This window comes from Myodes glareolus, chromosome 17, assembly GCF_982192425.1.
Source record: "Myodes glareolus chromosome 17, mMyoGla1.1, whole genome shotgun sequence".
NCBI lineage: Eukaryota > Metazoa > Chordata > Mammalia > Rodentia > Cricetidae > Myodes > Myodes glareolus.
Genome location: NC_142042.1, coordinates 34262251 through 34286286, shown reverse-complemented (window position 1 = coordinate 34286286; position 24036 = coordinate 34262251). Strand labels below are relative to the sequence as shown.

General features: G+C 40.5%; 1 protein-coding gene and 2 long non-coding RNA genes across 3 annotated transcripts in view; 1 reads left to right on the top strand and 2 right to left on the bottom strand.

The window, feature by feature from the left end:
* The window catches only part of Prss12 (serine protease 12), a 52251-nt gene that overhangs the window by 12492 nt on the left and 15723 nt on the right, over positions 1-24036 (top strand). Inside the window, exons 2-6 of the mRNA XM_087897607.1 lie at positions 3829-3979; positions 15604-15782; positions 17528-17669; positions 20284-20480; positions 22949-23090. Of these exons, the coding sequence (XP_087753733.1) occupies positions 3829-3979; positions 15604-15782; positions 17528-17669; positions 20284-20480; positions 22949-23090 (811 nt within the window). The remainder of the gene's footprint in view (positions 1-3828; positions 3980-15603; positions 15783-17527; positions 17670-20283; positions 20481-22948; positions 23091-24036) is intronic.
* Positions 7903-9348, bottom strand: LOC148119355 (uncharacterized). Its single transcript, XR_015735249.1, has 2 exons — positions 8991-9348; positions 7903-8118 (listed from the first exon to the last, which is right to left on the bottom strand). It is a non-coding gene; the product is annotated as an uncharacterized LOC148119355 (long non-coding RNA).
* Positions 9463-15616, bottom strand: LOC125414683 (uncharacterized). Its single transcript, XR_015735313.1, has 3 exons — positions 15478-15616; positions 13016-13328; positions 9463-10136 (listed from the first exon to the last, which is right to left on the bottom strand). It is a non-coding gene; the product is annotated as an uncharacterized LOC125414683 (long non-coding RNA).

Genomic DNA, 24036 nt, shown 5'->3' with positions numbered 1-24036 from the left:
AGGTGATAGTTTTCTTGCACAAAAACATCTGGACTTCTATATTACATCTACAAATTTCCCATTTTCTTCTTGGTCACATCTTAGGTAACAGAAGCTCACACGAGCAGACAGTCAAAACTGACGGTGAGACTTCTGAAGGCCGGAGAGGTGCTGCCGGCGTCAAGAGCGTTTGTTGTTATTGCAAAGGACTGGGTTTCAGTGCCTAGCACTCACTTAGTAGTGAACAACCATTTGTGACTCTAATTCCAGGGAATCTGATTCTTTCTTTTGACCCCCAGGTCACTAGGCATACACATGGCACATACACATACATGCAGGCAAAACACTGTACACATGAAATAAAAATGAAAAGTGTAAATTTTAAAGGTTTCTGATTTGATGTTTTGATTTCCTTGATTTATATGTATTCAAATGTGTGGTGTGTACTTTCCTATTTTTCTTCCAAATTCATGTTTATTAGTTTCTTTCATTTATATAAATCCAAATGCTTTGATGAGTTTTTTCTTGCATTTGATAAAAGTAACATCTGCTATGTGGGGTTTTCCGAGGAAAAGGAATAACAAAACAAACCACGTTATCTGAACTGGGCCGTATTCCCATTTATTGGAATGAAGTTTGTTGTCAAGGAGATTTAAAAACATAGAGTTTTGTGAAATAGACATCTGGTGGGTGGGGCGTGATCTTAGAAGGTGGCAGCTGCTATCGTGTGTAGCTTTTCCCATCATTAAAAAAACTCGTTATAGTTTCACTGTGATTTAAATATGATTCTAGATGATAAATGTGCCTTAGTTAAATCATTTCCTTACATGTTTAAATACAGACATAAGTCTAAACCATAGTCAACAATATAATTACTTTTGACTATGAATGCATCTACCTATGAATTCTGTTTGGTTTTTGAATGATATCTAATTTTTTATAGTTTCTGTTTTTATATCTTATTTCCAGAAATATTATGTGCTGTGTATCATTTGTACATGAGCCACTTAACTTTGGCACCAGGAAATCCTGAAAGGTTCAAGATCACCTTGATACCAAATGTGAAATATTGCACTGGGAACAGATGTTTGTCTCTGTGTGATTGTCTTAGTTACTTTCTAATTGCTATGAAAAATACTCTGACAAGTGCAACTTATTTTGGCTTACAGTTTCGAGGGACATGGTGTATCATGGCAATGACGATGTGGCCCTAGGCAAAGAAGGCATAACCGTAGGAGCAAGAGGCTGCCTAGTCACATTGCATGGAACCATGGACAGAAGTAGCGAGGGGCTACAAAGCCTCAAGTCCTGCCTCCAGTGACCCACTTCCTCCAGCGAGGCTCCATAACCTTCCCCAAAGCAACATTAGCAATGTCCTTCTGGAGTGTGAGATGATGATTACATCTTGATGTTGTCTATGTTTTCTCTTTCTTTTTTATTCTCATAAATCCCACTGCTTGCCCCATTCAGTTTTGACATTTCTATTTTTACCTACTAATTTTTGCTTAGTATACAAGGAAATAGATTTCCTCGTGATATTTTCACGCACATTTAACTCTGCTCTTCTCTATTCACCTATACCTGTCATAAAAATTCATCCTTTTCTATGCTCCCATATTTTAGGTATCGACAGGCAGACCTGGTATCTGTCTCAAACCTGCAAAGGATTAATTGCTCTGTTGGGAGGATGCATCTGTGGATGTTAGCTAGTAGGTTGGGGCTGAAGTCTGAAGTCTTCAGACTCTACAGCAGTGACCCTCACTGCTGGCTCAGAGGTGAAGCTAACCGTTGACCTTAGGCTCCATGCAGCCAGACTCTAGAATTATCCCCAGATAATGGAGTTGGCCCCCAGGCACTAAGGGTGGATCTATGTTTTTCTTCATTCTCTCTGGTCTAGGTCAAGCCTTCAGCTTCCTGGATGTACTGCCTTCTATTCCTTTGATCTCAAAAATGTTCTCCCCAGGCACATGGGACACCCGCTGCACCATTTTGCATCCTGTAGTTACCTTATACCTGTAAATACAACTGAAAACATGGGCCTAGTGGAGAACTCTCCCTTGTTTGAAATATCTTCTCTAGGTTCTGGGTGTCATTTGCTAACCAGATAGCCAACTAATACCTCTTTCATGCCTTCTATCAGGTTCATGAATATACAGGCAAGGAAGAGAGTGTCTGTGTTGTCATCTTCATTCAAAGGGAGTGACAATTGGTACACAAATAATCAATGACAGTCCTAAATAAAGACAAACATCCAAGAGAGGCAACATTCATCAACGGAGCAGGACATGCCTCTAAGTGCCATTTTATGATTTTCCTATTCATTTTTATTGTTCCTTTGAGACTGAGTCTCTCTGTGTGGTACTGGTTGGTCTAGAACTTGCTCTCTAGAGGAAACTGGCCTTCAACTTGTGAATGTCCTCCTAGGTTTGCCTCATGAGTGTTATGGGATATTATTTTAACTGGACAAATATGTGTTACATTTGTTTGTTTTTGCTGCGTTTGTTTAATTATGAGAAGATGTGTTGCTGTTTCACCTTGCCTGCCTAAGGCAACTGATTGGTCTAATAAAACACTGAACAGCCAATAGCCAGGTAGGAGAGGGAAAGGCAGGGCTGGCGGGCAGAGAGGATAAATAGGAGGAGAAATCTAAGGATGAGAGGAGAAGAAAGAGGAAAATGAGGGTGACGCGCTCAGGGCAAGAAGTCAGGGAACTGCCAGTCAGTCAGATATGAGCAGCAGTGAAAGTAAATTATACAGAAGGAAAGGAAAGTAAAAAGCCTCGAGGGAAAAGGTACATTAAAAAAAAAACAGGTAAAAGAGCTTAAAGAGCTAGCCAGAAGTGAGCCTAAACTAGGCCCAACATTCATAACTAATAAGAAGTCTCTGTGTCCTGATTTGGGAGCTGGTTGATGGCCCAAGGTAAAGAGCCTGCTACATCTGAGAGCTAAGATTACAGCTTGCACCCAGGACCCGCTAGGGTGCTGATTCAGCTCCGGCAGCCAGGCCTGGCCTCCTGGGGAAGGGATGTTGATAGTTGAGAACCTAATGAAGGGAAAGTGGCAGTTATGTGAAGATCAGGGGGCCACGATTTCAAGCATAAAGCACAGTAAGAATAAGGATTGTGAGGTGGAAACCAACCTGGGATTGTTTTTAGGGTTGGAGGTAGGGGACGTATGGTTACAGTCATATGAATGTGCCAGGAGTGGTGACAGAGGGCTTTAGAGATTTGCGAGGCACCACGACCATAGGAATGTGGCCACTTGTGGGGGTCCTTACCACAGCAAGTGAATGTGTACTGAGCTGCACCCAAGTGAATATTCAAGAATTGTTTTTTGGAGGTCCAATATATAATGTCCATTAATTTATTATAATGAATTAGATGGAAACTTGCCTTAATCTCTACTAATGTAAAAATAATTCACCTTGAAAACAAGTTTTCTGTAGACAGGAGAATTATAGTTAATAATTACATTTGAGAATGTTCAATTTACTATAAGTAAAAAAATGAATGACACCATTGTAATCTGATGAAAATTAACTGTTTCTCAAGGGATTGGAAGCTTGTTCATGTGTCCTTTCTGTTTTCTGAAGTTGTAAAAAAAAAAAAAGAAAAAAAAACTAAATTAGGACTCTTTTCTCCAAAGAGCTCTCTATATGAACCTGGTTCGATCTGGAGTATTTTAACTGGTCAAGACTTCCATAATGTCTATTAGAGATGCGTGTGTTGCCACATCACCAGCGTGGCTAATCAATATTACTTCTGAGAACGGGAGGAAATGAAATACATGTACTGTGATGGAGAAGGAAGAAAACGTGAGTCAAAGTTGCTTTTAATTGTGTATCACACAGGCCCGCTGTTGCCCGTCATCCGCCTTGCTGGTGGGAAGAGCGGGCATGAAGGTCGGGTGGAGCTGTACCACGCTGGCCAGTGGGGGACCATCTGTGATGACCAATGGGACGACGCAGACGCAGAAGTCATCTGCAGGCAGCTGGGTCTCAGGTTTGTTCTGTGCTACATTTGCTTTGTGTCATTTTCTTAATTCTTGATATTGTTACCTCTGTAAACCAGAGAGGGTACTGTATGTTTAAATTGCACAGTTCCTTAAACCAATCAAAAAGACCACCTTTTTTATTTTTATTTTTGAATTAGTGTGTAAACTCCCTGAAGAGTACATACATGTATTCTATGGATCTAATCTGCCTTTGTCTGAGCGAGGAATTTTACTACTTCCAATATAGCCTTTACATTGTTCTTAGGTAATGGCTGTCATTGTCTACTACAGTTATTATTTATCATAAGTTGCTGGATGATGCACTGATTGTTAGATTCCTTTAAATTTAACTTTTCCAAAGATTACCTAAATGTTGGAAGTTCACTGCCTCTTTTGTTAGTTATGCTTTGGAGCCAAGGTTGTTTCTTCATGCACAAAGAAAGCAATTCCCATATATGGAATGGAATGACATATATAAAGACATCAGGATGAAAACCAACATCCTATCTCCTTTCAGACTTGTGATTATTCTGGAATATTATGCTTTCTTAAAACATTGGTTAGCAAGGCTAAAAGTTTACCTGGGAGTACGTGAGATCTTTCAAAGGTTAATATTTTACACTAAATTTTGTTATTCTACTTAGCACTGTGCGGAAAGCCCCTGTGATAAGAATCTTTCAGGCACATATCATGTTTTCTAGTTAGCCAAAATCTTTGATATTGAGGTAGGATTTGTAATTTTGGGTCAATTCATTCTAAGTTATTTGGAATTGTTTTATGGCTTTTCCCTTTTCAAAATTCTATATTTACATGGAAGTATTTTAAAGTATTTAAAACTTTTATCTCTAAAAGCTGTTTTTTATTTATTTTTTTAAATTTCATTTTACATTCCTTCCACAGTTCTCCCTCTTTCCCCCTCCTCCCCCACCTTCCCCCAAGCCCACCCCTCATTCACTCCTCCCAACGGGTAAGCGTTCCCATGGGAAGTCAACAAAGTCTGGCACGTTAAGTTGGGGCAGTACGAAACCCCTCCCCCCTGTATCTAGGTTGAGTAAGGTATCCCTCCATAGGGAATGGACTCCAATAAACTAGCTCATGCACCAGGGATAGATCCTGGTCTTACTGCCAGGTGCTCACAGATAGTCCAAGCTTCTCCACTGACTATCACATATGGAGGGCCTAATTTGGTCCCATGGAGGCTCCACAGCTGTTGGTCTAGAGTTCATGAATTTCCCCGAGCTTGGTTCAGCTGTCTCTGTAGATTTCTCCATCATGATCTTGACCTCCCTTGCTCCTATGTTCCCTCCTCCCTCTCTTCGACTGGGTTCCTGGAGCTTGGCCTGGTGCTTGGTTGTGGATCTCTGCATCTGGCTCCTTCAGTTACTGAATGAAGGCTCAATGATGATAGTTGGGGGTATTCACCAGTCTGATTACAGGGAAGGCCAGTTCGGGCTCCCTTTCCACTATTGCTTGGAGTCTTATCCGGGGTCATTGTGGGTTCTTGGGAATTTCCCTAGCACCAGGTTTCTCCCTAAGTCCATCGTGGCTCTTTCTACCAAGATCTCTCTTTCATTACTCTCCCACTCAATCTCTGAAAGCTTTATGAATAAGAACACTGTCCAACATAGCCAACATACCATTACCACAATGAGCCGCATTTCTCATCATATTCAAGTGTTTGTAGTCACTCACACAGCGTCTTCGACACATGGTTTGTCCACAGGAGGACAAGGACAAAGTAATCGAGTGGAGTTGAACTTTATGGCCCTGAAGTTTTAGGACCTATGCCAGGCTCTTCTGCTTTCATAGCCTGGACTTGTTGAATGGACACACTGGAGACTGTCCCATCTTCTGACTTAGTGGCCTTACGTCATTTATCCTTACAGATTCTGAAATTGGGAACTAGTCACAAAGGCTTCACTGGCTCAGTGCTAGCGTTCTGCTTAGGGACCATCACAGGTGATGGGATATTTTCTTCTCCACCAGGGGTCAAAATGGCTCCTTTTTGTTTGTTTGTTGGTTTGCTTAAACCCATAATGGCAAGGCTAAAATTGATCATTAAGGGAACGTTTTCAGTTTCTCTGTGTAACTGGAACTAACTGCTGATTTGTAGTTCCTGTGTGGGAAAAGTAACAAGCATGAGAAATCCTAGGACAGTGGCTTTGACCTTAAACACTAGCAGTATTGTTGGCTAGTCTTCCTTCAGACAGGGCTAGTCAGTTCCTTTTAACAAAACTGTAACAAATTGTGGATTTTTCCAGATGAATTTTTTAATAGTTTGACTAGGCGTCAGTTTCAAGGCCAGTGCTATGAATGTTTCCGAGTGTTGCTGTTGGAGACAGAATAGCGTAGCATGGGTGCCTGCCGGCCTCTCAAAGCCTGTGGTCCTACTCTGAGCTGTTCCAGGATAGCTCTTACTAACAGTTTTCTTGCCCTCCACATGTTTCTAATTTACAGCTTTTAGCTATGTAGCAGCCATCTAAAACTCATCGGCTGTCGGGGTCAATCTAATTAGGGAGCATTAAGAGTAAGCTGGGCATTTGGTGGTGAGATTATTAGACACAATTCCTCTATTCAGAGCTTCTATTTAGTTAGAGGTATTCCATTCCGGGTTCTGTATTTTCAAAACGCTCTAATGCAGTGGTTCTCAACCTTCCTAATGCTGCGACTGTTTAATACATTTCCTCGTGTTATGGTGACCACCAATCATAAAACTGTTTTCCTTGCTACTTCATAACTGCAATTTTACTACTATTATGAATTGTAATGTAAATACCTGATATGCAGGGTATCTGATATGTAATCTTGTGGGGCTCGCCACCCACAGGTTGAGAACTGCTGCTCTAATGTGTAGGATATGTACTGACTGAGCTGTCAATTACTTACACTCAGGGAGTGCTACGTGTTTTTTTTTTTATCTTGACTATGAAGAAGTCTATGCCTTTACCCCAAATAGCATTGTAAAGACTATGCCAATAGCATATTGACTTTTTATTAATTACAATTTTTAATTTTTTTGAGATTTTAATACATGAGTACACTACTTACATCATTTCCACACCTCCTTCTTGCCACTCCAACTCCTCCTGTTTCCCCAGTCTCCCTTTCAAGTCCATGGCCTCTTTTAAAATTGTTGTTACATATATACCCTATATACATAGATAAACACACACACACACACATGCACACACACACACACACACACACACACAAAATACAGCCTGCTGAGTGCATTTAGTGTGGCTCATGTGTATATGTGTTTAGGAATGAACACTTGGGATTGGGTAACCTATCAAATAGATTGTCCGTGAAGAAGACTGAATCTTCCCTTCTCAGTGGATATTAATTGCCTTAGCTCTTCCTCCACGGATAGGCCTTATGAGATTTCTCCCATCCACAATGGCATGACGATGGATGCTATCATGCTGATCTCAACGGCAACCAAAATGTTGAGATTTCATGGGCGCAGCTTCCCTGTCTAGCAAACCTGATCTCATAGCAGATATCCTAGTGCCCTGAGTCATAGAATCTCTCTGCCTGCTTCTGCGATGTTCCCTGAGCCTTAGGTATAGGAGGTGTGATATAGATGTGCCAGTTGGGGTGGGCACCCCACAGCCAGAGGTTCTCTGCATTCTTCCAATGGTGGATCTCTGTAACTGTCTCCATCTCCTGTAAAGAGAAGCTCCCTTGCTGAGGGGTCAGAGCTACACTTATCTACAGGGAAGGATTTAGAATGCAGTCAGAAATGATACCGGTTTAGAAAAGCGACAGTAATAGGTTTTCCTCTAGGGCTTATGGCCTTACAAGTCATGGGTGACTATCTGGGTTTACATTGTCAGGTAGGAATTCCCTCTTAATGAGTGGGATAAGTCCAATGAGATGATCCTCAGTTACTCCCAAGAAATAAGCACCACTATGACATCGTTAGAGATGTTTTGCCATGCTGGTCACTGCTGTTGTTAGCCATCTTTCCATTCGGGTAGGACTAGTGATTATTTTTCTCCCCCATCAGCTTGCACAGCACCTTCAGACACTAAGAATGTGAGTCCTCAGGAAGGAGGCTTCAAAGTCAGCTCCAGACCCATTCTCCCACCTCCTCCATCGAAAGTGTGTAGCATCTCCAGTAGCAGGGTTGTATCTTCAAGTGCTGGGAGGCAACCAAAGGCAAAGGAAAAAGCCAATATTGTTTTGGGTATCTCTTGGACTCCCCTCTTTATTTTTACTTTTATTTTTATTTTTATTTTTATTTTATTTTTTGGTTTTTCAAGGCAGAGTTTCTCTGTGTAGCTTTGGGACCTGTCCTGGAACTAGCTCTTGTAGAACAGGCTGGCCTCAAACTCACAGACATCTCCTGCCTCTGCCTCCTGAGTGCTGGGATTAAAGGTGTGCGCCGCCACCATCTGGCATTTGATTTTAATATTTATAATAAGGATTACTTTAAACCACAAGGCAGTTTTTATTATCCATATGTTTCTGTGGAGAAAGCCAATGTCCTGTGTCTTAGAAAAAGGCATATTAAATTCACATGACACATGGAATATTAAGCATACTTGGAGCTATCAAGAGATTCTGAAATTTCCTGCTACAGTATAGCTAGTAGTTCCTAAAAAGACTTTGCTGACAACATTCTAGTATTTGGGGAGGCGATGGAATCATGCACACCAGGGAAAACTATGCTAACGTTGAGCACACAGCTAGATTAAGTAAGGAGTATTAGTTTGTTGCTTTCTTCCTTGATTGAAGACTGACTCCTGACCTTCACGTGTTCTGTCACTAAGTTATATCCCCAGTTCTGTCTTTCTCATTTTTAAATTCTTTATTTTGAAAAAGAAACTAACTTATCCAGGCTGCTCTTGAGCTCACATTGTAATCCAGAAAGCTCCTAAACTTGTAAACCTCCTGCTTCAGCCTCCCACATATCTGGGAGGAGTTTTGGAGGCTTCGCTCTGTAGTTGATTGACCCCTTTTGCTTTGGGGCCTATGATGGGGCAGAACATCATGTTAAAACAAGCTCCTTACCTCAGGACTGGCCAAATATCCCAAAGTACTCTCTGATGGCTTCCCCTAATGATCTAAGACCTCTTCCACTGCTTAATGGTTTCAGCGTTAAAGGTTGATGGTGCTGTGGCAAGGCAGCAGAGTCCCTCCTGAAATCCCCAAGCAACAAACAACCCATCATCATAGAGATTTTCATGGTGTATGTGCCCTGATGTGCTTGGGTTGAGCTGTCCACAGGACTTTATTTCAGCTGACTCTACAGTTCGCTCATAATTTGTCTTCAAATGACACTTTGCCAACTGCCCCTCCTCTGTGTTTGTTCACTGAAAGGCTAAGTACCTTTGGATAAAATTGTTTTTAGTGGTCCATGCTTGACAGGAGACAGCATAGTTGTTTCTTGCTTTATGAATAGGATCTCATCTCACTATTGCTTGCCTTGTTGGATTCCCAAAAGGAGCCTGCATCATGAGTTGCTGCCGTGCTGGTTGCAATTTCCGTGTGAGATTTTGTCATTGTGACCTTTGTATTTGAATAGCATCTGTGTATATTGGTAGCTGGAAAGCTTTCTCAATGCAAAAGAAATTATTGTACTTAAGATAATTAAATTTGATTAACTCAGTATGTGGGGATGATGAAGAAGAAAAGGGAAGCAGGCAAATGCTTTCAAATTAGATAACTTGGGGATGCTTATGTACTCAGTACTTTTAGGTGAGCCATTCTCGAGTTCCTTTCTGTGAGCTCAATATTAAAAGCATTTTAAAAGCACAGCTTAGCATGACATCACATTTAACTGTGCTGAAGTTCCATAATTTACACAAAAATTTAATTATTTAAATGCATATTTCCATTAGTTTTGTTTTTTTTAGAGGGAGCTATAAAATTCTCCTATAGAATGATAGTAAATGTTAGGATAAAATTATTATAGTATATGTTGATTTTTAAACATTTTCTTTCCCTCTCCATTAGAAAAACTTTGACTGTCTTTCAATATTTACAATAAAAATTTCTGGGTAAATGGCCTTGGGTGTTCAGAGAGGAAAGTTCCTTAACAGATGCGGAAGTTGTGCCCACCTGTAGCCATGTTCTTGGTTCCATGCTGTGAGTCGGACCCAGTCTTGAGACTCAGCATCCCATCAGTAGAGGATTTCTTTTCACGCATGCTATACTCTGTAAAATGGCAGAACGAAAACATAGAGCTGAAAGACACAGAGAAGTAAGAAGAGAAAGAAAGTGCTAGTGACAGCGTTTTGGCTGCACTGTGTTAGACATGGTGTCTGCCATCAACTGAAAACATCCTCGGAGGCTGTAATGTGGTAGCGGTTCAGGGCCTGTTGATAGCTACCATTTAAACGCAGTGGGATGTTGGGAAAGCTATTGAACTTGTGAGCCTCCGTTTTCTTGCCCATAAAGTTGATGTGATAACATGATGAAGTTGGGAAAGATGAAATAAGGTCATAAGCACAGTGCTCACGGTGGTATTAGACCAGTGCCTGGCAAATCTTAAGCAGTCATTACACACTAGGAGTCATTGGTGATGGACAGGACCATGGACCAGCAAACCGATCACTAATAATGAGTTTCTATAGCCATAGGTTCCAAGTGTTACCAACCGATATGTGTAGTTAAAGAACTATAAACTAAAGAGTATGTACTTACCTGGCCTTCCTACTTGTCTTTGTCAAATAGTGGCCATGTTTGGGTCCTGAGTTGATCATATGGTGGTGTGTATTTGGCCATCGCTATAATAGTTCCGTGTGCTTTGATTAGTGAACACACTGAATGAGGGTCAGGCACAGAATTAAGCCGGCGAGTGTTCATTGGGAATTATTATCACCTATGTCAACTAGCTTCACAAATGAAACAAGCCAGGGTGTTATATCAGAACAACATTTCCCATAAGCTTTCTCTGTAGTCAGGACATGCAAGGAGTGAATGCTTGGATCTTCAGCATGAAACTGGCTGGCTGGTGCGGAAATGATCTCCATATGGGAAGGACAGGCACACGTAGCTTACTCAGTTCATGTAGATGGGAAGGACAGAGCACACATGGCTTACTCAATTGACGTGGAACTTTCTGACATTCTAGCTAATGAATTTGATGCCTCTTTCCCCAGTATTATCTGATCTCTTTAGAAGAAGTCATTTATTTCTTTGCTTTTCCTAGGAAAACCAGCAGCAGGGCACTAGGAGTTTCTGCTTAAAGGAACGTGTGTGTGTGTATAAACACACATCATCTTAATTTTAATAAACTCAAACAATGACTAGAAAACTAAGTTAATGTCGCATGATATTTTCCTGGTTATTATTCCCCCCTCAAGTTTATTATTGTTTTTATGATCCATTTATCTTAATTAAATGTTTTTGAGATCTTTAACATGATATTGTTTCAGTGGAAAATATGGAAATCCATTTAACAGAAAACAAAACACGCACTGATGCTTTAGAAATAGATTCTGGCATAAGTCACTTCTCCCGACTCAGCATTTGGAAGCCGCATGTACTGGGTTCTTCCTTAAGTATGCGAGGTAGGCCAGACAGAAGCAACAGGCCTGATGTTTTGTTCTGAGAACTAACCAGTGTATCTGGAATGCAACATGGCTCAGTTACTCTGCCCAGAGAATGGGCTGTCACACCCAGTCAACGGATGACATTAGACTTCGTATTTCTTCCCCCTTGGGGACAGAAATCCTTTGCCAAAATATTGCATGAAAGATGATACTAATCCTTTAACTCTGTGAAAAATGTGACAGGTAAGAATGCTTTATTTTGCTTTAATTTGACCACTTACAAGCTTGAACATCTTAGGTGGTCAGTGACCACGGGTAATTCTTCCTTCACTTTAATCCAAACCATTGCCTTATTATTTTTCAAATTGGTTGCTGTCTTGTTTGTTAAAATTTAACAATATTCTTATCCTTATCCTAGGAGTTGGTTTGGTTACTATTACATATTGCAAATATTTATTCCACAGTATGCCATTTCCTGTGACTGATTATGTGGTAGTTTACAATGATCCTCAGATGCAATCTTTTTAGGCTTCATTTTCCTCCCTTCTGTGCTTCCTGTCTTCCTCAGGAAACCATCTACATCCAAGGTTATAAGAACAGTCCTCCTATTATCCTATTATTTCAGCAGAGGAACTTTTTACCATCCGTCTCTCTCTTTTTCTCTCTCTGTCTCTGTCTGTCTGTCTGTCTGTCTGTTTCTCTCTCTCTCTTTCTCTCTCTCTCTCTCTCTCTCTCTCTCTCTCTCTCTCTCTCTCTCACACACACACACACACACACGCACACACAGAGAGAGAGACTCTTCTTCCTCCCCCTCCCCTTCTCCTTTCCTTTTACTTGCTCATCTTTAAACCACCTGGATTTAATTTGTTTCTGGTAGGAGTTTGGGATCAAATTTTCCATTATCCCCTGATGTTTTGGTTTCCTTCTAGCCTTATTGCAGTCAGTGAATTGTATCCAGTGAAAATTTTTCCTCAACATCATCTCTTCCTGGTGCAAAGCTCTAAGGAGGTGATGAGTTTGCCTTACCTTAAGCCTGGCTTCTCCATGGCCCGACAGCCCCGCCCCAGTCATCAGTCAGTGTGTCCCCTGAGCCACATTCTATGCTTGCTTCCATTAATTTCTCTCTTGTAAAGGGCCATGTCTTAGGGTTTTTTTTTTCCTGTGATAATTTATCATCACCAAAGGCAATTAGGGGAGAAAAGGGTTGGTTTTGGCTTACAGTTCCAGAGAGATAAAATCCATTGTGGTGGGGGAGTCATAGCAACAGTCAAGAAAAGCATGGAGGAGCAAGCTTTGTGCCAGACGGAAGCTGGCCGAACACATGAGCATTAACACACAGTAAGCAGAGAGAAAGAGCAGGAAGTGGGACCAAGCTACACAACCTTGAAGCCTAGAGGTACTTCCTCCAGGGAAGCACCTCCTCTTAAGGGATCCATAAACTCTGCATGCAGCATGAGAAATTGAGGATCAAACGTTCAAGAACATTAGTTTATGGGACACATCTCTCATTTAAACCACCGTAGACCAGACAGCAAATACCTTAGACTGTGTAGACGGTAGACAGTGGCACCGCTGTAGCACCAACACTGCCATAGGCACAAATGTGGCTTAGTTTTAATGCAATTTTGCATTTGTATAAGAATAGTTGGGTTTCAGTTAATGTTGCACATCACCAGTTACGCTATCCTTTCAGTCTCTCCCTTGCCGCTGATCATTCGGAATTTGTAGAAATCCCTCTTAGTGCCATGGCAGCCTGGAAATGGGTGTCATTCAGTCTTTGGTCTGTGGGTCATCATTTGTCATCTGATCCGCAGCCATTAGCTGGGTATCTTCTGTCTTGTTATGGATCCTTCTAAAAAAGGAGTCACAAATCTCAGGTGTAGAATTCAAAGCACATTTCTTCAAAAGTTAACTCATTTTCACAATGGCATATCGTTGTTGCTCTTTCCATTACATCTGCTAAGTAGATTCTGATCTTTATTATTTGCTGGGATAGACTATTAAGGGTAGAAGGTGGTTTGAGCATTGGGATTCTGAATTGGGAAATATTTCAACAGCAAAAGGAAATGTATTTTTCTTTCCCTTGATTTCCTCCATCACCCCCCCTCAAGCATTCTTCAGTCCACCTCCTTGGCACTTTCTGAATTGTCTGCATAGTCAGTCAAGCCATAGTGGTGTAAATGGGCCCTGTGCATTTGGCTTGATGTTATTTAAAGAGAGGCTTAGTTTTTAAATGTTTTAGACATGAGTGTTGAAATTTAGAAAAAGTGTGTGCGAGAGAAAGATGTCATGCAACAGAGTTCACGTGGCAGGGAATTTATTAGGGGAAAGGGAAGATAAGAAGAGGGAAGTGGTGGAGACTGGGGACAGGAGCGGCGGAAGGGAAGAGAGAGGCAGAGAGGGAGAGAGGAAGGGGGAGAGAGAGAGAGAGAGAGAGAGAGAGAGAGAGAGAGAGACAGAGAGAGACAGAGAGAGACAGAGAGAGAGACAGACAGACATAGAAACTGACAGAGAAAAAGAGAGAGCTGGGAGGTGGGCAGGGCCCTTTTAATGGGAATACAGTGAATGTGCAAAGGGGGCGCTCTTAGTGGCTACAACTGAGGACGTAGCCTACCAGAACCCCGAGGGCAGATGCCTGAATACTAACAATGAGTACTCTTTTTTTCTTTTGTTTTTTTTATTAAATTATAAAAGTTTCCATTTCAGCCCCTCCTCCCAACACCCTCCCACTCCCCCCACTCCCTCTCCTCCTCCCTCTCCATCCCCTAGAGCAGTCAGGGTTCCTGGCCCACAACAATGAGTACTCTTGAGACCTCGACAATACCTAGTAAAATGAATCAAATAAAGATCTTGAAGTTGCCTGCATAAGACTTTGCTATCACTGGGATATTACACCCATCTAGTGAATGTTTTTCTCTCAATATGTTCTTGTTGCAATTCTCGAGACAGTTATGGAATAATGAATAAAGGAATAATATATCCTTCATATAATATCAACGAAGAACTGAAGATATAAGATAAAAATCTTAAAGGCCAAGGATAAAAGATAAAGGGGGCTGAAAGGCAATTTCTAAAGATGGTCTTCATTCAGTGGGCCATGCCATCTTCCTTGAACTTAGGACACGATTTTTCAAACTGTCGGAGAAGTTCCATATGAGTAAACTTGTGGGATGCTATTTTTGTCAGAAATGGATTTGACTGAATGACAGGAATTGAACATAACAACAACTTAAACAAATTTAGACATGCACCTCATTGGCTCTCAAAGAAGAAATCAGAGGCAGCCAGCAGAGTCTCGTCCAGTGGGTCCTTTGGGACCCTTGACTCTTTCCTTCTTCCATCTCCGCTCCCTTAATAGGGCATTTTGCTGGACATGGCACTCTTGCTTTCTATCCAGTGCTCCAGAGGCTGAGGCAGAATGATTGTTTACTGTGAGTTTAAGGCTAGTCAAGACCACATAGACGGTTTCGGAGAAGCCTGTGTATGACAGGGCTCTGGTTTTAGACCCTGTCTCCAAAACAGTGTGTGCACGGAGGCGGCACAACTTGGGCCAGTGTAGCTTCTTTAATTCCAGCCATTACCTTCACTTTATGTGCAATAGGAAGGAGATGGAATGAAGACAATGGCCTTTAAATAATCCACAGCACTTTCTTTCTAAATAGTGCTGCTAAAAACTTAATATCGGTAACGTTTTATTTCGAGATGATGACAACCTTCTGCAGACAGATGGCACTGATAATTGCACACCAACGTGAATGGGTTAATGTGCTTAAACATTGTTAAAATGGTGTTTATGTCAGGATATAAACAGCGCTCTAGTAGGATAAAATGCTTGGAAAGGCAGTGTTTATTTTGGGTAGTCATTACTGTACTTTTTAAAACACTGAGATTATGTTATTAATGAAGAAGGGAGGGCAAAGGTTGAGAAATACCAAGTAGTTTTTAAACATGTGTAGTAGTGGTCATTGGAATTACAATGAAGACAAATTGCAGGAACTCACAAATGATGGAAGGCGTGGGTTTCGGGCGTAGGGTTAATCACTGTGTGGTTGACGGGAGCGAGGAAATGAGACAGGAGCACCTTTCACTGTGAATGCCAGAATTCATCCCGTTTTACGTTCACTCAGTGGCATTGCCAAAGCGTGGCATGGTGCACATTTTGGGGAAGGATCTGGTCCGATACTGTTGGACGAAGTACGCTGCACTGGAAACGAGCTGTCCGTTGAGCAGTGTCCAAAGAGCTCCTGGGGAGAGCACGACTGTGGCCATAAAGAAGATGCTGGAGTGTCTTGTGTCCCTCTCACAGGTAAGGTGTCACTTCCTAGATGTGCCGTCTTCTGCTCTCGTGACGGGTATTGCCACTGCTTCCTTTCTTAATTCAGATATTGTCGAAGGAGCAGACAGATAAAGCTCCTAAGCAAAACTCAAGATAAAATCAAACACGATTTTTATTTCAAAATACAATGTCTTGGGGCTGGAGAGATGGCTCAGAGGTTAAGAGCACTGATTGCTCTTCCATAGGTCCTGAGTTCAATTCCCAGCAACCACATGGTGGCTCATGGCCATCTGTAATGAGATCTGGTGCCCTCTTCTGGCCTTCAACAGACAGACAGAACATTGTATACATAATAAATAAATAAATCTTTAAAAAAAAAAGAAAAACAAAACAAAACAAAACAAAACCCAAAATACAATGCCTTCACTCACAGTTATTTCTAAAAGTTTCTATTTAAAGTCCAACAAAGCGAGATCAGAAACTATTAATTTTTTTTTTTGCAATCTGCAGTACCCAACAAAATCAATGCACAGTGACACATGCCAACAACAGGTGCCAGTATATGACATCTTAATCCATTCAACTGCCCACCAGTCTTTCCCAGAATGTCTTTGTGATTGCTGTCAAGCTGTGTTTATGTGATTGCTGATGAAAGGGAACTGATAAAGAGGCCACACTAGCTTTGGAATCAGATTTTAGACTAATGCGCATTGCATCATGTCTGTCTTATAGGTCATATGCCATAAGGAGGGGGGATGTTTTAAATTATTTTTACTTCTGTGTATTTGTGTGGGTATGTGAAAAGTAGTAGAATTCGTATCTATGGAACTCTGGTTTCTATCTTTTTATTCATGCTGTTGCTTTTATTAGCAACACAATGCATTTGTACCGAATAGAAATTTCTAATTTACACAGAGGTAAAGGCAGAATTTCATTTCCTTGATCCACCCTCTTTCAAATGAGGTAATCTCGTTAGTGCTATGATGGGCATACGATAGTGTTTTGAAGACAATAAATTTCAAACACGAGATGGTTTTTTGTCAAGAGACTTTTATTCACTTCAGTGGGTGCCAGAGATCTATGAGAGGTATCTTCTACTCTCTGGTTACCTGTGCTCCATTGAGAAGTGTTTGGATTATTATAGATGAAAACGACATCTAAATCTATCCTTTTTGGTAATGAAATTTATTGTGCTATCTGCACACAAACTCTTCTTAGAATTTTCTGTGTGTAATTAGTCACTGAGCTAGTAAGATTTAAGTTTCATATCTGTACTCTCAGCAAAAGACCACAGATAAGACGTGTTTTTATCATCCGTGGATGTCTGAGGAATAATGACTTCTTCAGCAAGCTAGATTGCTCTTTACCTGACGTGTGCAGTTAAGAATTTGAAATACCCTCTCTCAGTCCCTATATATATATTTTTTTGCCATTTCAACAAAAGTGACCACTGTCCTTTAGAATTAAGAAGACTGGAATTATGGGAAACTTCCCAATGGAATTTAATATAGAAAAATTAAAAATATGCATTATGAAATTATCTCAGAATGTATTTTCTGCTTGGAGAATAGAGGACAATGATGAGGAAGAGAGATGCATTAATGCTCAGGAATGGGGCAATGACCTCACATGACTGAGTAGAGCAATGGTGTTGGGTTATCAAATGGCTCAGAGGGAGGCCTAACGCCAAAGGTACCTCAGGCCAAAGATGCTTCCTTCTTTTTTTTCCCTTAAAGTTAATCTGCTTTGTGTCTGTCTTTATCTTTTTACCACAGATGGTGTCATCAGACTTGCTGGAGGGAGAAGTGGCCACGAAGGCCGCCTGGAGGTATACTTCCGGGGAAAGTGGGGGACAGTCTGCGATGACGGCTGGACCGAGATGAACACATACGTGGCTTGCCGACTGCTGGGATTTAAGTAAGGCTCACTGGTGTGGGGACATTGAACACCAAAACACATCTTTACAGTCAGAATTGCTGCATGACCCTTACCTGTAATTCTAGAGATAGATATGCATAACCTATCAGTTAGTTATCTACATATTATCTATTTGTCTATCTTCTGTCATCGTCAGCATCTATAGTCATCATTTGTCATATCAGGAATGCCTGCCTACCTACCTACTACCTAGCTACCTATTTATCTACCTATTACCTCACCAATTTACCTACAAACAGTAGTACAATAAAAATGACGTTTTTAAAGATCACGAGTAGCCACGTCTTATCACTTCTTTCATGTACTAGTTCCTGTACCTATCAACATCTCTTTTCTTGGACAAATTGCTTGACGCTAAGAGTGACTTCTGGCCCACGCTTTGTCTATTCAGGCAAGCTGCTGAATGCTTGCTTTTATGATGATGTATTGCTATGACTGGATGGTACTCGTTTTGACATCATTGTGTCTAAAATTTTAGCAATTTCAGTGGGGAATGCTGTGGTGTCACGTGCTTCTTTCTTGGAACAGGATGATAATTGACACTTCTGTTGGAAAAGAACAGCCCTCTTGTCGTGAGATGACCTTTAGAACTAGCCTTTGACCTTGCCCACTTATAGTCTGAGTGCCAAACTTTGGGGCAGTATATGTCATGTTACATACATAATGCATTCCAAAATAAAGACTTAAGTTGGTTGAAGTAGCAAAACAATGCCCTGGAGGTAAATATTCAAATGAAGTCCATGATGCCCCTTTTTTCTTATCTTTCATATTTCTATACCATGATTTTAAAAATTGGTGAATTACTTAATATCAGTTTGAAATACAGTTAATTACAAATATTCACGAAGCCTTAAAATATGTATCTCATTCAAGCTGGGTAAAGCTATGCTTAAGGGTGTATTTTTAAAAGAAAGAAAATGAAATACTGTCCACAATTTCCCTTTCCTACCCATCGCTTGGAATTTTCATGTGTAATTTTATGTCAGCTCCTTTATAAATCTGATCTCATAGCCAACTTGCTTTACTTTGTCAACAGCACAGTGTCACAAGTTTTGGTGTATTTTAGTATCCATTAAATAGTCACACCATGATCTAATGAATATTCAGGCCATTTTTCTAGGGTAAAATTGACTATTTAATAATAAATAATGCTATAATGAAAATTCAAATGTGCAAATTCACCAACATTCATGCGTTCGTGTGAGCGTGTGCCACATTTAGGTTACAGAGGAAGTTCTGAAAGCGATGATTCATTGGGGTTGAGAAAGAGTAAACTTGGTGTCTTTGTACAAATGCAGTCTTAAAGCTAACAAAACTTCCTGTTATATGTTTTGTGGCTGAATTACACAGAGGGAAGTCAGTGTCAGAGTAAGGCATTTGCTAGTCCAACGCTTTAAGCCAAAAGTGACAGCAATATACAATTTAAGTCCATTGTTTTTTTTATTTTTGCTAAAATTTGATTAGTTTGAAAAGTAGTCTTAAGAAGACTACTTAAAAACTGTGTTGCCTTTAATCCCAGGACTCGAGGCAGGCAGATCTCTGTGAGTTCAAGGCCATTCTGGTCTACGGAGTGAGTTCCAGGACAGCCAGTGCTACAAAGAAAAATCCTATTTTGAAACAACAAAAAACAAAACAAAAAAAAACCCAAACCAAAATAAGACCATGTTGTTTTAACTTACTAAATAATTCATCTAGTTAGAGAGATCTAGTATTTGCACAGCAGAACCATTAGAAAAATTGATGGCAAATGGAGAGATGTTGTCATATTCTTAATGAAGAAATAATAAAAGTATTGAGTGAGGGGAATAATGGGCATACAATTTCTGACTGAGAGTTGAATTTTACAGACTCTAAGAATTGAAGGCACTTGGAAGATCTTTAAACTCATTGATAATCTGAATGATTTTTAAGGAATTAATGAAAAACTGGAAGAAGGGTGAAAGTGAATACAGTTACTTAGTTGCCAGTTTTTAAATTTATAGATATTTGCGTTTCACAGCCTATCGTTTATTGCAATACATAATATAATGTAATAAAGTCAATTGGCACACAGTGTCATTTATAAAAATGTATGTATTAAACTTATATAACCCTTCAAAAAGCACTGTCATTGTTTTTACTTTGATGGGCTAATATGAAAATTGTAATTTCTGGATTGGGTCCTGTTTTTGAGCAGTCACTGAGTTCTGGGACATTTTCTATCTTGGAGAAGGACTCCAGAATGCCCCAGGGAAGCAGATAAACTCAAATCAGCTTGAATACCTTGAGCAGAGCCCCAAACAAACAATTGTTTTCCTTTTTACTTCACAGAGTTGATCCCTGGCCAGGAATGTGAGGTTTGTCTCTTTGCACGCTCCCTGGCTGGTGGGTTAAACTGTAGACAAAACACAATTACCGGTTAGTTACTCATCACGTCAACCAAAAGATGTTAGGATGCTTTAAATGCACGGCAAAGCAGAGCTGGGTCTCCAAGGCAGGAGAAAGGTCAGATTCTTACCCTCTGAAGTCACGATACTTAATTAGGTTGCTTTTTAATGGTCCTTTGGTTCAGGGGATGGCAGTTCTGTGAACAGTGCTCATTTCATTGCTGCAGATACGGCAAACAGTCCTCTGTAAACCATTTTGAAGGCAGCAATGGGCCCATATGGCTGGATGACGTCAACTGCTCAGGAAAAGAAGCCAGTTTCATTCAGTGCTCCAGGAGACAGTGGGGAAGGCACGACTGCAGCCACAGGGAGGATGTGGGCCTCACCTGCTACCCTGACAGTGATGGACACAGGCTTTCTCCAGGTAAGGATGGGATGTTGCTCTTGAAGACACAGGCATCCTCTCTGCTTCTCCAGCCACTTGTCTGGAATGCAAACCATTTCCCATCCCTGACTTACTGCTTAGAGGTCTGTTTCCCAAGAAAAAGACAAGCTTTTGAGTTCTCAGCTCCTATTACATTTCTAGCTCTGGATTTGTTTTTTATCACTTAAAAGTCTAAGCTGTTCAGTAAAAAGAAAGGTTTCTAACCCCACATACCTAATGTCCTAAATCCAGTCCCCGGAATTCACATGATAGAAGGAGAGAAGCCACTCCCCCTAGGTTGTCCACTTACTGCCATAATAAAAAGACTCTAAAAATTTTTAATTTTTTTAAAAGAGTACATAAAACCTTGAGGCTGGATTTCAGGCTCAGTGGCAAAGGGGAAACCACATGGCAGCTCACCACTACATGGAACTCAGAGAATCCTAGTCCCTCTCATGGCCTCAGAGACACAAGGCAAGCACAGACATATGTGCAAGCAAAACACTCATCCCCATAAAAATAAATTAAATAAAGCAAAATATATGAAATATTTCTTAAAACTATTGAAGTAGATCGGGGGATTGAATTTCTTGTGGATAGGTTTTCTTAATATTGGAACAAAGATTTAAAAATATAAATATTGAAAGCTAGGAATCGTAAAGTAATTTCATCAGTTTGGGTTTGGTATTTGGGGTGGGAAATCACCATTTTTTTTGAACCTTCACTAAAATTTCAGATACACTACTAAGAAATACAAAGTTTCAAATGTTTTACTTGATCCATAGTAAAGACTTGCTACTCTATGAAAGCTTTTCCTCAGAAGTGCATAGACTATTCGCTTAAGCATGTTGGTTTTGCCTTTGCTATATAATTCTCCCTCCTATCCCATGAGGTAATCCTGATCAAGGATTGAAACTGAGGATTTAATCATTCTGGGTATAAGGAAGAATGGAGAACTATTATTTTTTTTTCTGTCTTCGTAAGGGCTCGAGTTTTACGGAATTAGGACACACCCCAATGACTTCACATTTGATTTTATCAGTATGGGATCTCAGTGGGGGCTTTAAACAACTCACATGTGTTTTGCAGGATGGGTGGATTTTGGAATTTTGAGGAAGAATAATTAAATGCATCCAGTGTGTCAACAATTTTTAGTTAACAAAATCAATTCAATAATTCCATGTACTGTTTTAAGCATGTATTAAGTGATATTTTGGTCATTAGCTTCCTGATTCCTCCTCCTTGGTTTTCCTGGTCATTTTTACTACGCCTTATGTCTTGCACTAGCAAGTTCTATTGAAGCTAGAAGACCCTTCCAGTAGCCAGGCAGCCAAAGGTGTATGCATCAGTCTGCTTGGGTTCTGTGAAGACCACAGATGGAGTAGTTTCAATACAGATATTTATTGTCTCAGTCTGGAATTGAGGTATTCAAAACCAGGGTCTAGTGACATTGGCTCCTTGAGAAGGAATTCTGAAGGCTAGCTGCAAAGGACACATTCTCAACGTTTCTGTCCTTGGCCTGACCTGTAGATGGCAGATCTCCTCTTGGTACCTTTTTGTAATGTCTCCCTTTTAAAACTCTCTAAGTCTGTCTTCTTTCCACAAGGACAACATTGTATTGAATCAGATGCAGCTTCATAACTGCACCCTTCTAACTTGGAGAGAGAATCTCAATAAAGGCCCTGAATGATACCATCCATCTATCACTATCTCTACATTGTATGAATCTATATCTCTCTATCTCTCTATCTCCCTCTATCTATCTCTCTACCTATCCATTTCTGTCTGTCTGTCTGTCTGTGTCTGTCTGTCTATCTATTGCACCAGATAGAGATGTGACTTTCTATCATTTATGCAGTTTCATCCGTAAGTTACTAGAGATTAGTTTCTTGGTTTTTAGATATTAATATATTTTGTGATGTAAGTTATGAAAGTTAAATAGAAGGTTTTAGAATTTTTCTGATAGCTGCCTTCTTCCTTCCACGCCACCCCTTCTGGCAGTCTACTCAATTAAGTTGCCCACATATGCCAATGTTGTCCTTCTTTCTACCTTCTAAAAACCTTAACTTGGAAGTATGTATTCCATCTATGTTCATGAATTGAAAAAATGACTTAAAGCAGAAGAACTCTGTTAATGCTCTATTATGTTTAGGAGTTAGTTGTAATAAAAATAGCTAGCGAAAGACTTTTGAGTGCCATCCGTCTGTCTGTCCATCCATCCATCCATCTATGTGAGCAACTCTTGTCCTCTGCACGTGAGACATTTTCCAATGCTAGTGACAAAAAGTTGAGTGAGATGAACCCTTTGATTGGAGGGCTTTAACAAAGACAAGAGTAACTACTGATTGGTATTTCATCTCCCGAGTCTATTTTATATCTACCTTTTAAATTGTATTTTGCAGAGTTTTCATGTTTTAACATAACTTGCCTTGTTTTGGCTTTTCTAATGTTTTGATATCATGCCTTAGGTTTTCCTATCAGACTAATGGATGGAGAAAATAAGAAAGAAGGACGAGTGGAGGTTTTCGTCAATGGCCAGTGGGGAACAATCTGCGATGATGGATGGACTGATAAAGATGCAGCTGTGATCTGCCGGCAGCTTGGCTATCAGTAAGGAAGCCATAGTTCTCTGGGATGGTACTTGGTGAAAGTTGTTTTCAGGTTCATTTTAGTGAATTTCCTTTATTTAAAGTCAGTTTCTTCAATTAAAAATATCAATAGCATGGTAATTTGAAATTGTAAAGAGTCAGTAAGTAGTCTAGTTTTGTTTATATTAGCTTTACATAACATCACCAATACAGCCCAACTCTGACCATCCGTAGTGCTGCTGCCCTCGGCCACAGGCATTCAGTTCACTGTTTCCTGTGATGGAGGCCTCAGTCCTGCATCTTCAGTCATGAACCAACAGTAAGTTCTTGCTGTTCATGGAGTCAAGCTGCGTAGAGCAGCTAAACACAGTAAACGCTGATGTAGCCGAGGCCAGTCTTCTGCCTTTCTGTGTCAGTTGTCAAGTTTATGAACACTTACCTTTTTTTTGCAATCTACTCAGTGCCTTACACTTTCCCTCCTGCATTTGTGTGCTTGTGTGTGTGTGTGTGTGTGTGTGTGTGTGTGTGTGTGTTAATTCCACTGTTTGAAACAGCTACCACGCTAGGGCTGATGTGTTATGTAGTGTTCCTCAGAGGAAGAAGGCCACAGTGTGGCTCATGGGGAAATACTTTATTTACAGTATAAAATAAGAAAATAGGGGGTATTTGAATCTGAAGAAGGCAGGTTCTCCATTGGGCGGCTGGATTTTTCATGAGTGATAGTGGAAACATATCAAACAGGGGTTTGGGGGTTACAAATCGAAACATAGGTTACAACGCAGAGGCCAGGGGACTGTCTCAATGGGTAAGAGCGCTGACTCTGCGATATGAGGACCTGCGCTTGAACACTCAGAACTCACATAGAAAGCCAGGCCTGACTGCACGCTTGTGACCCAGCATTGCAGGGTAGGGATAGACAGATCTTAAGAGCTGGATAGCCAGCGAGTCTAGCCCAAATGACAAACTTC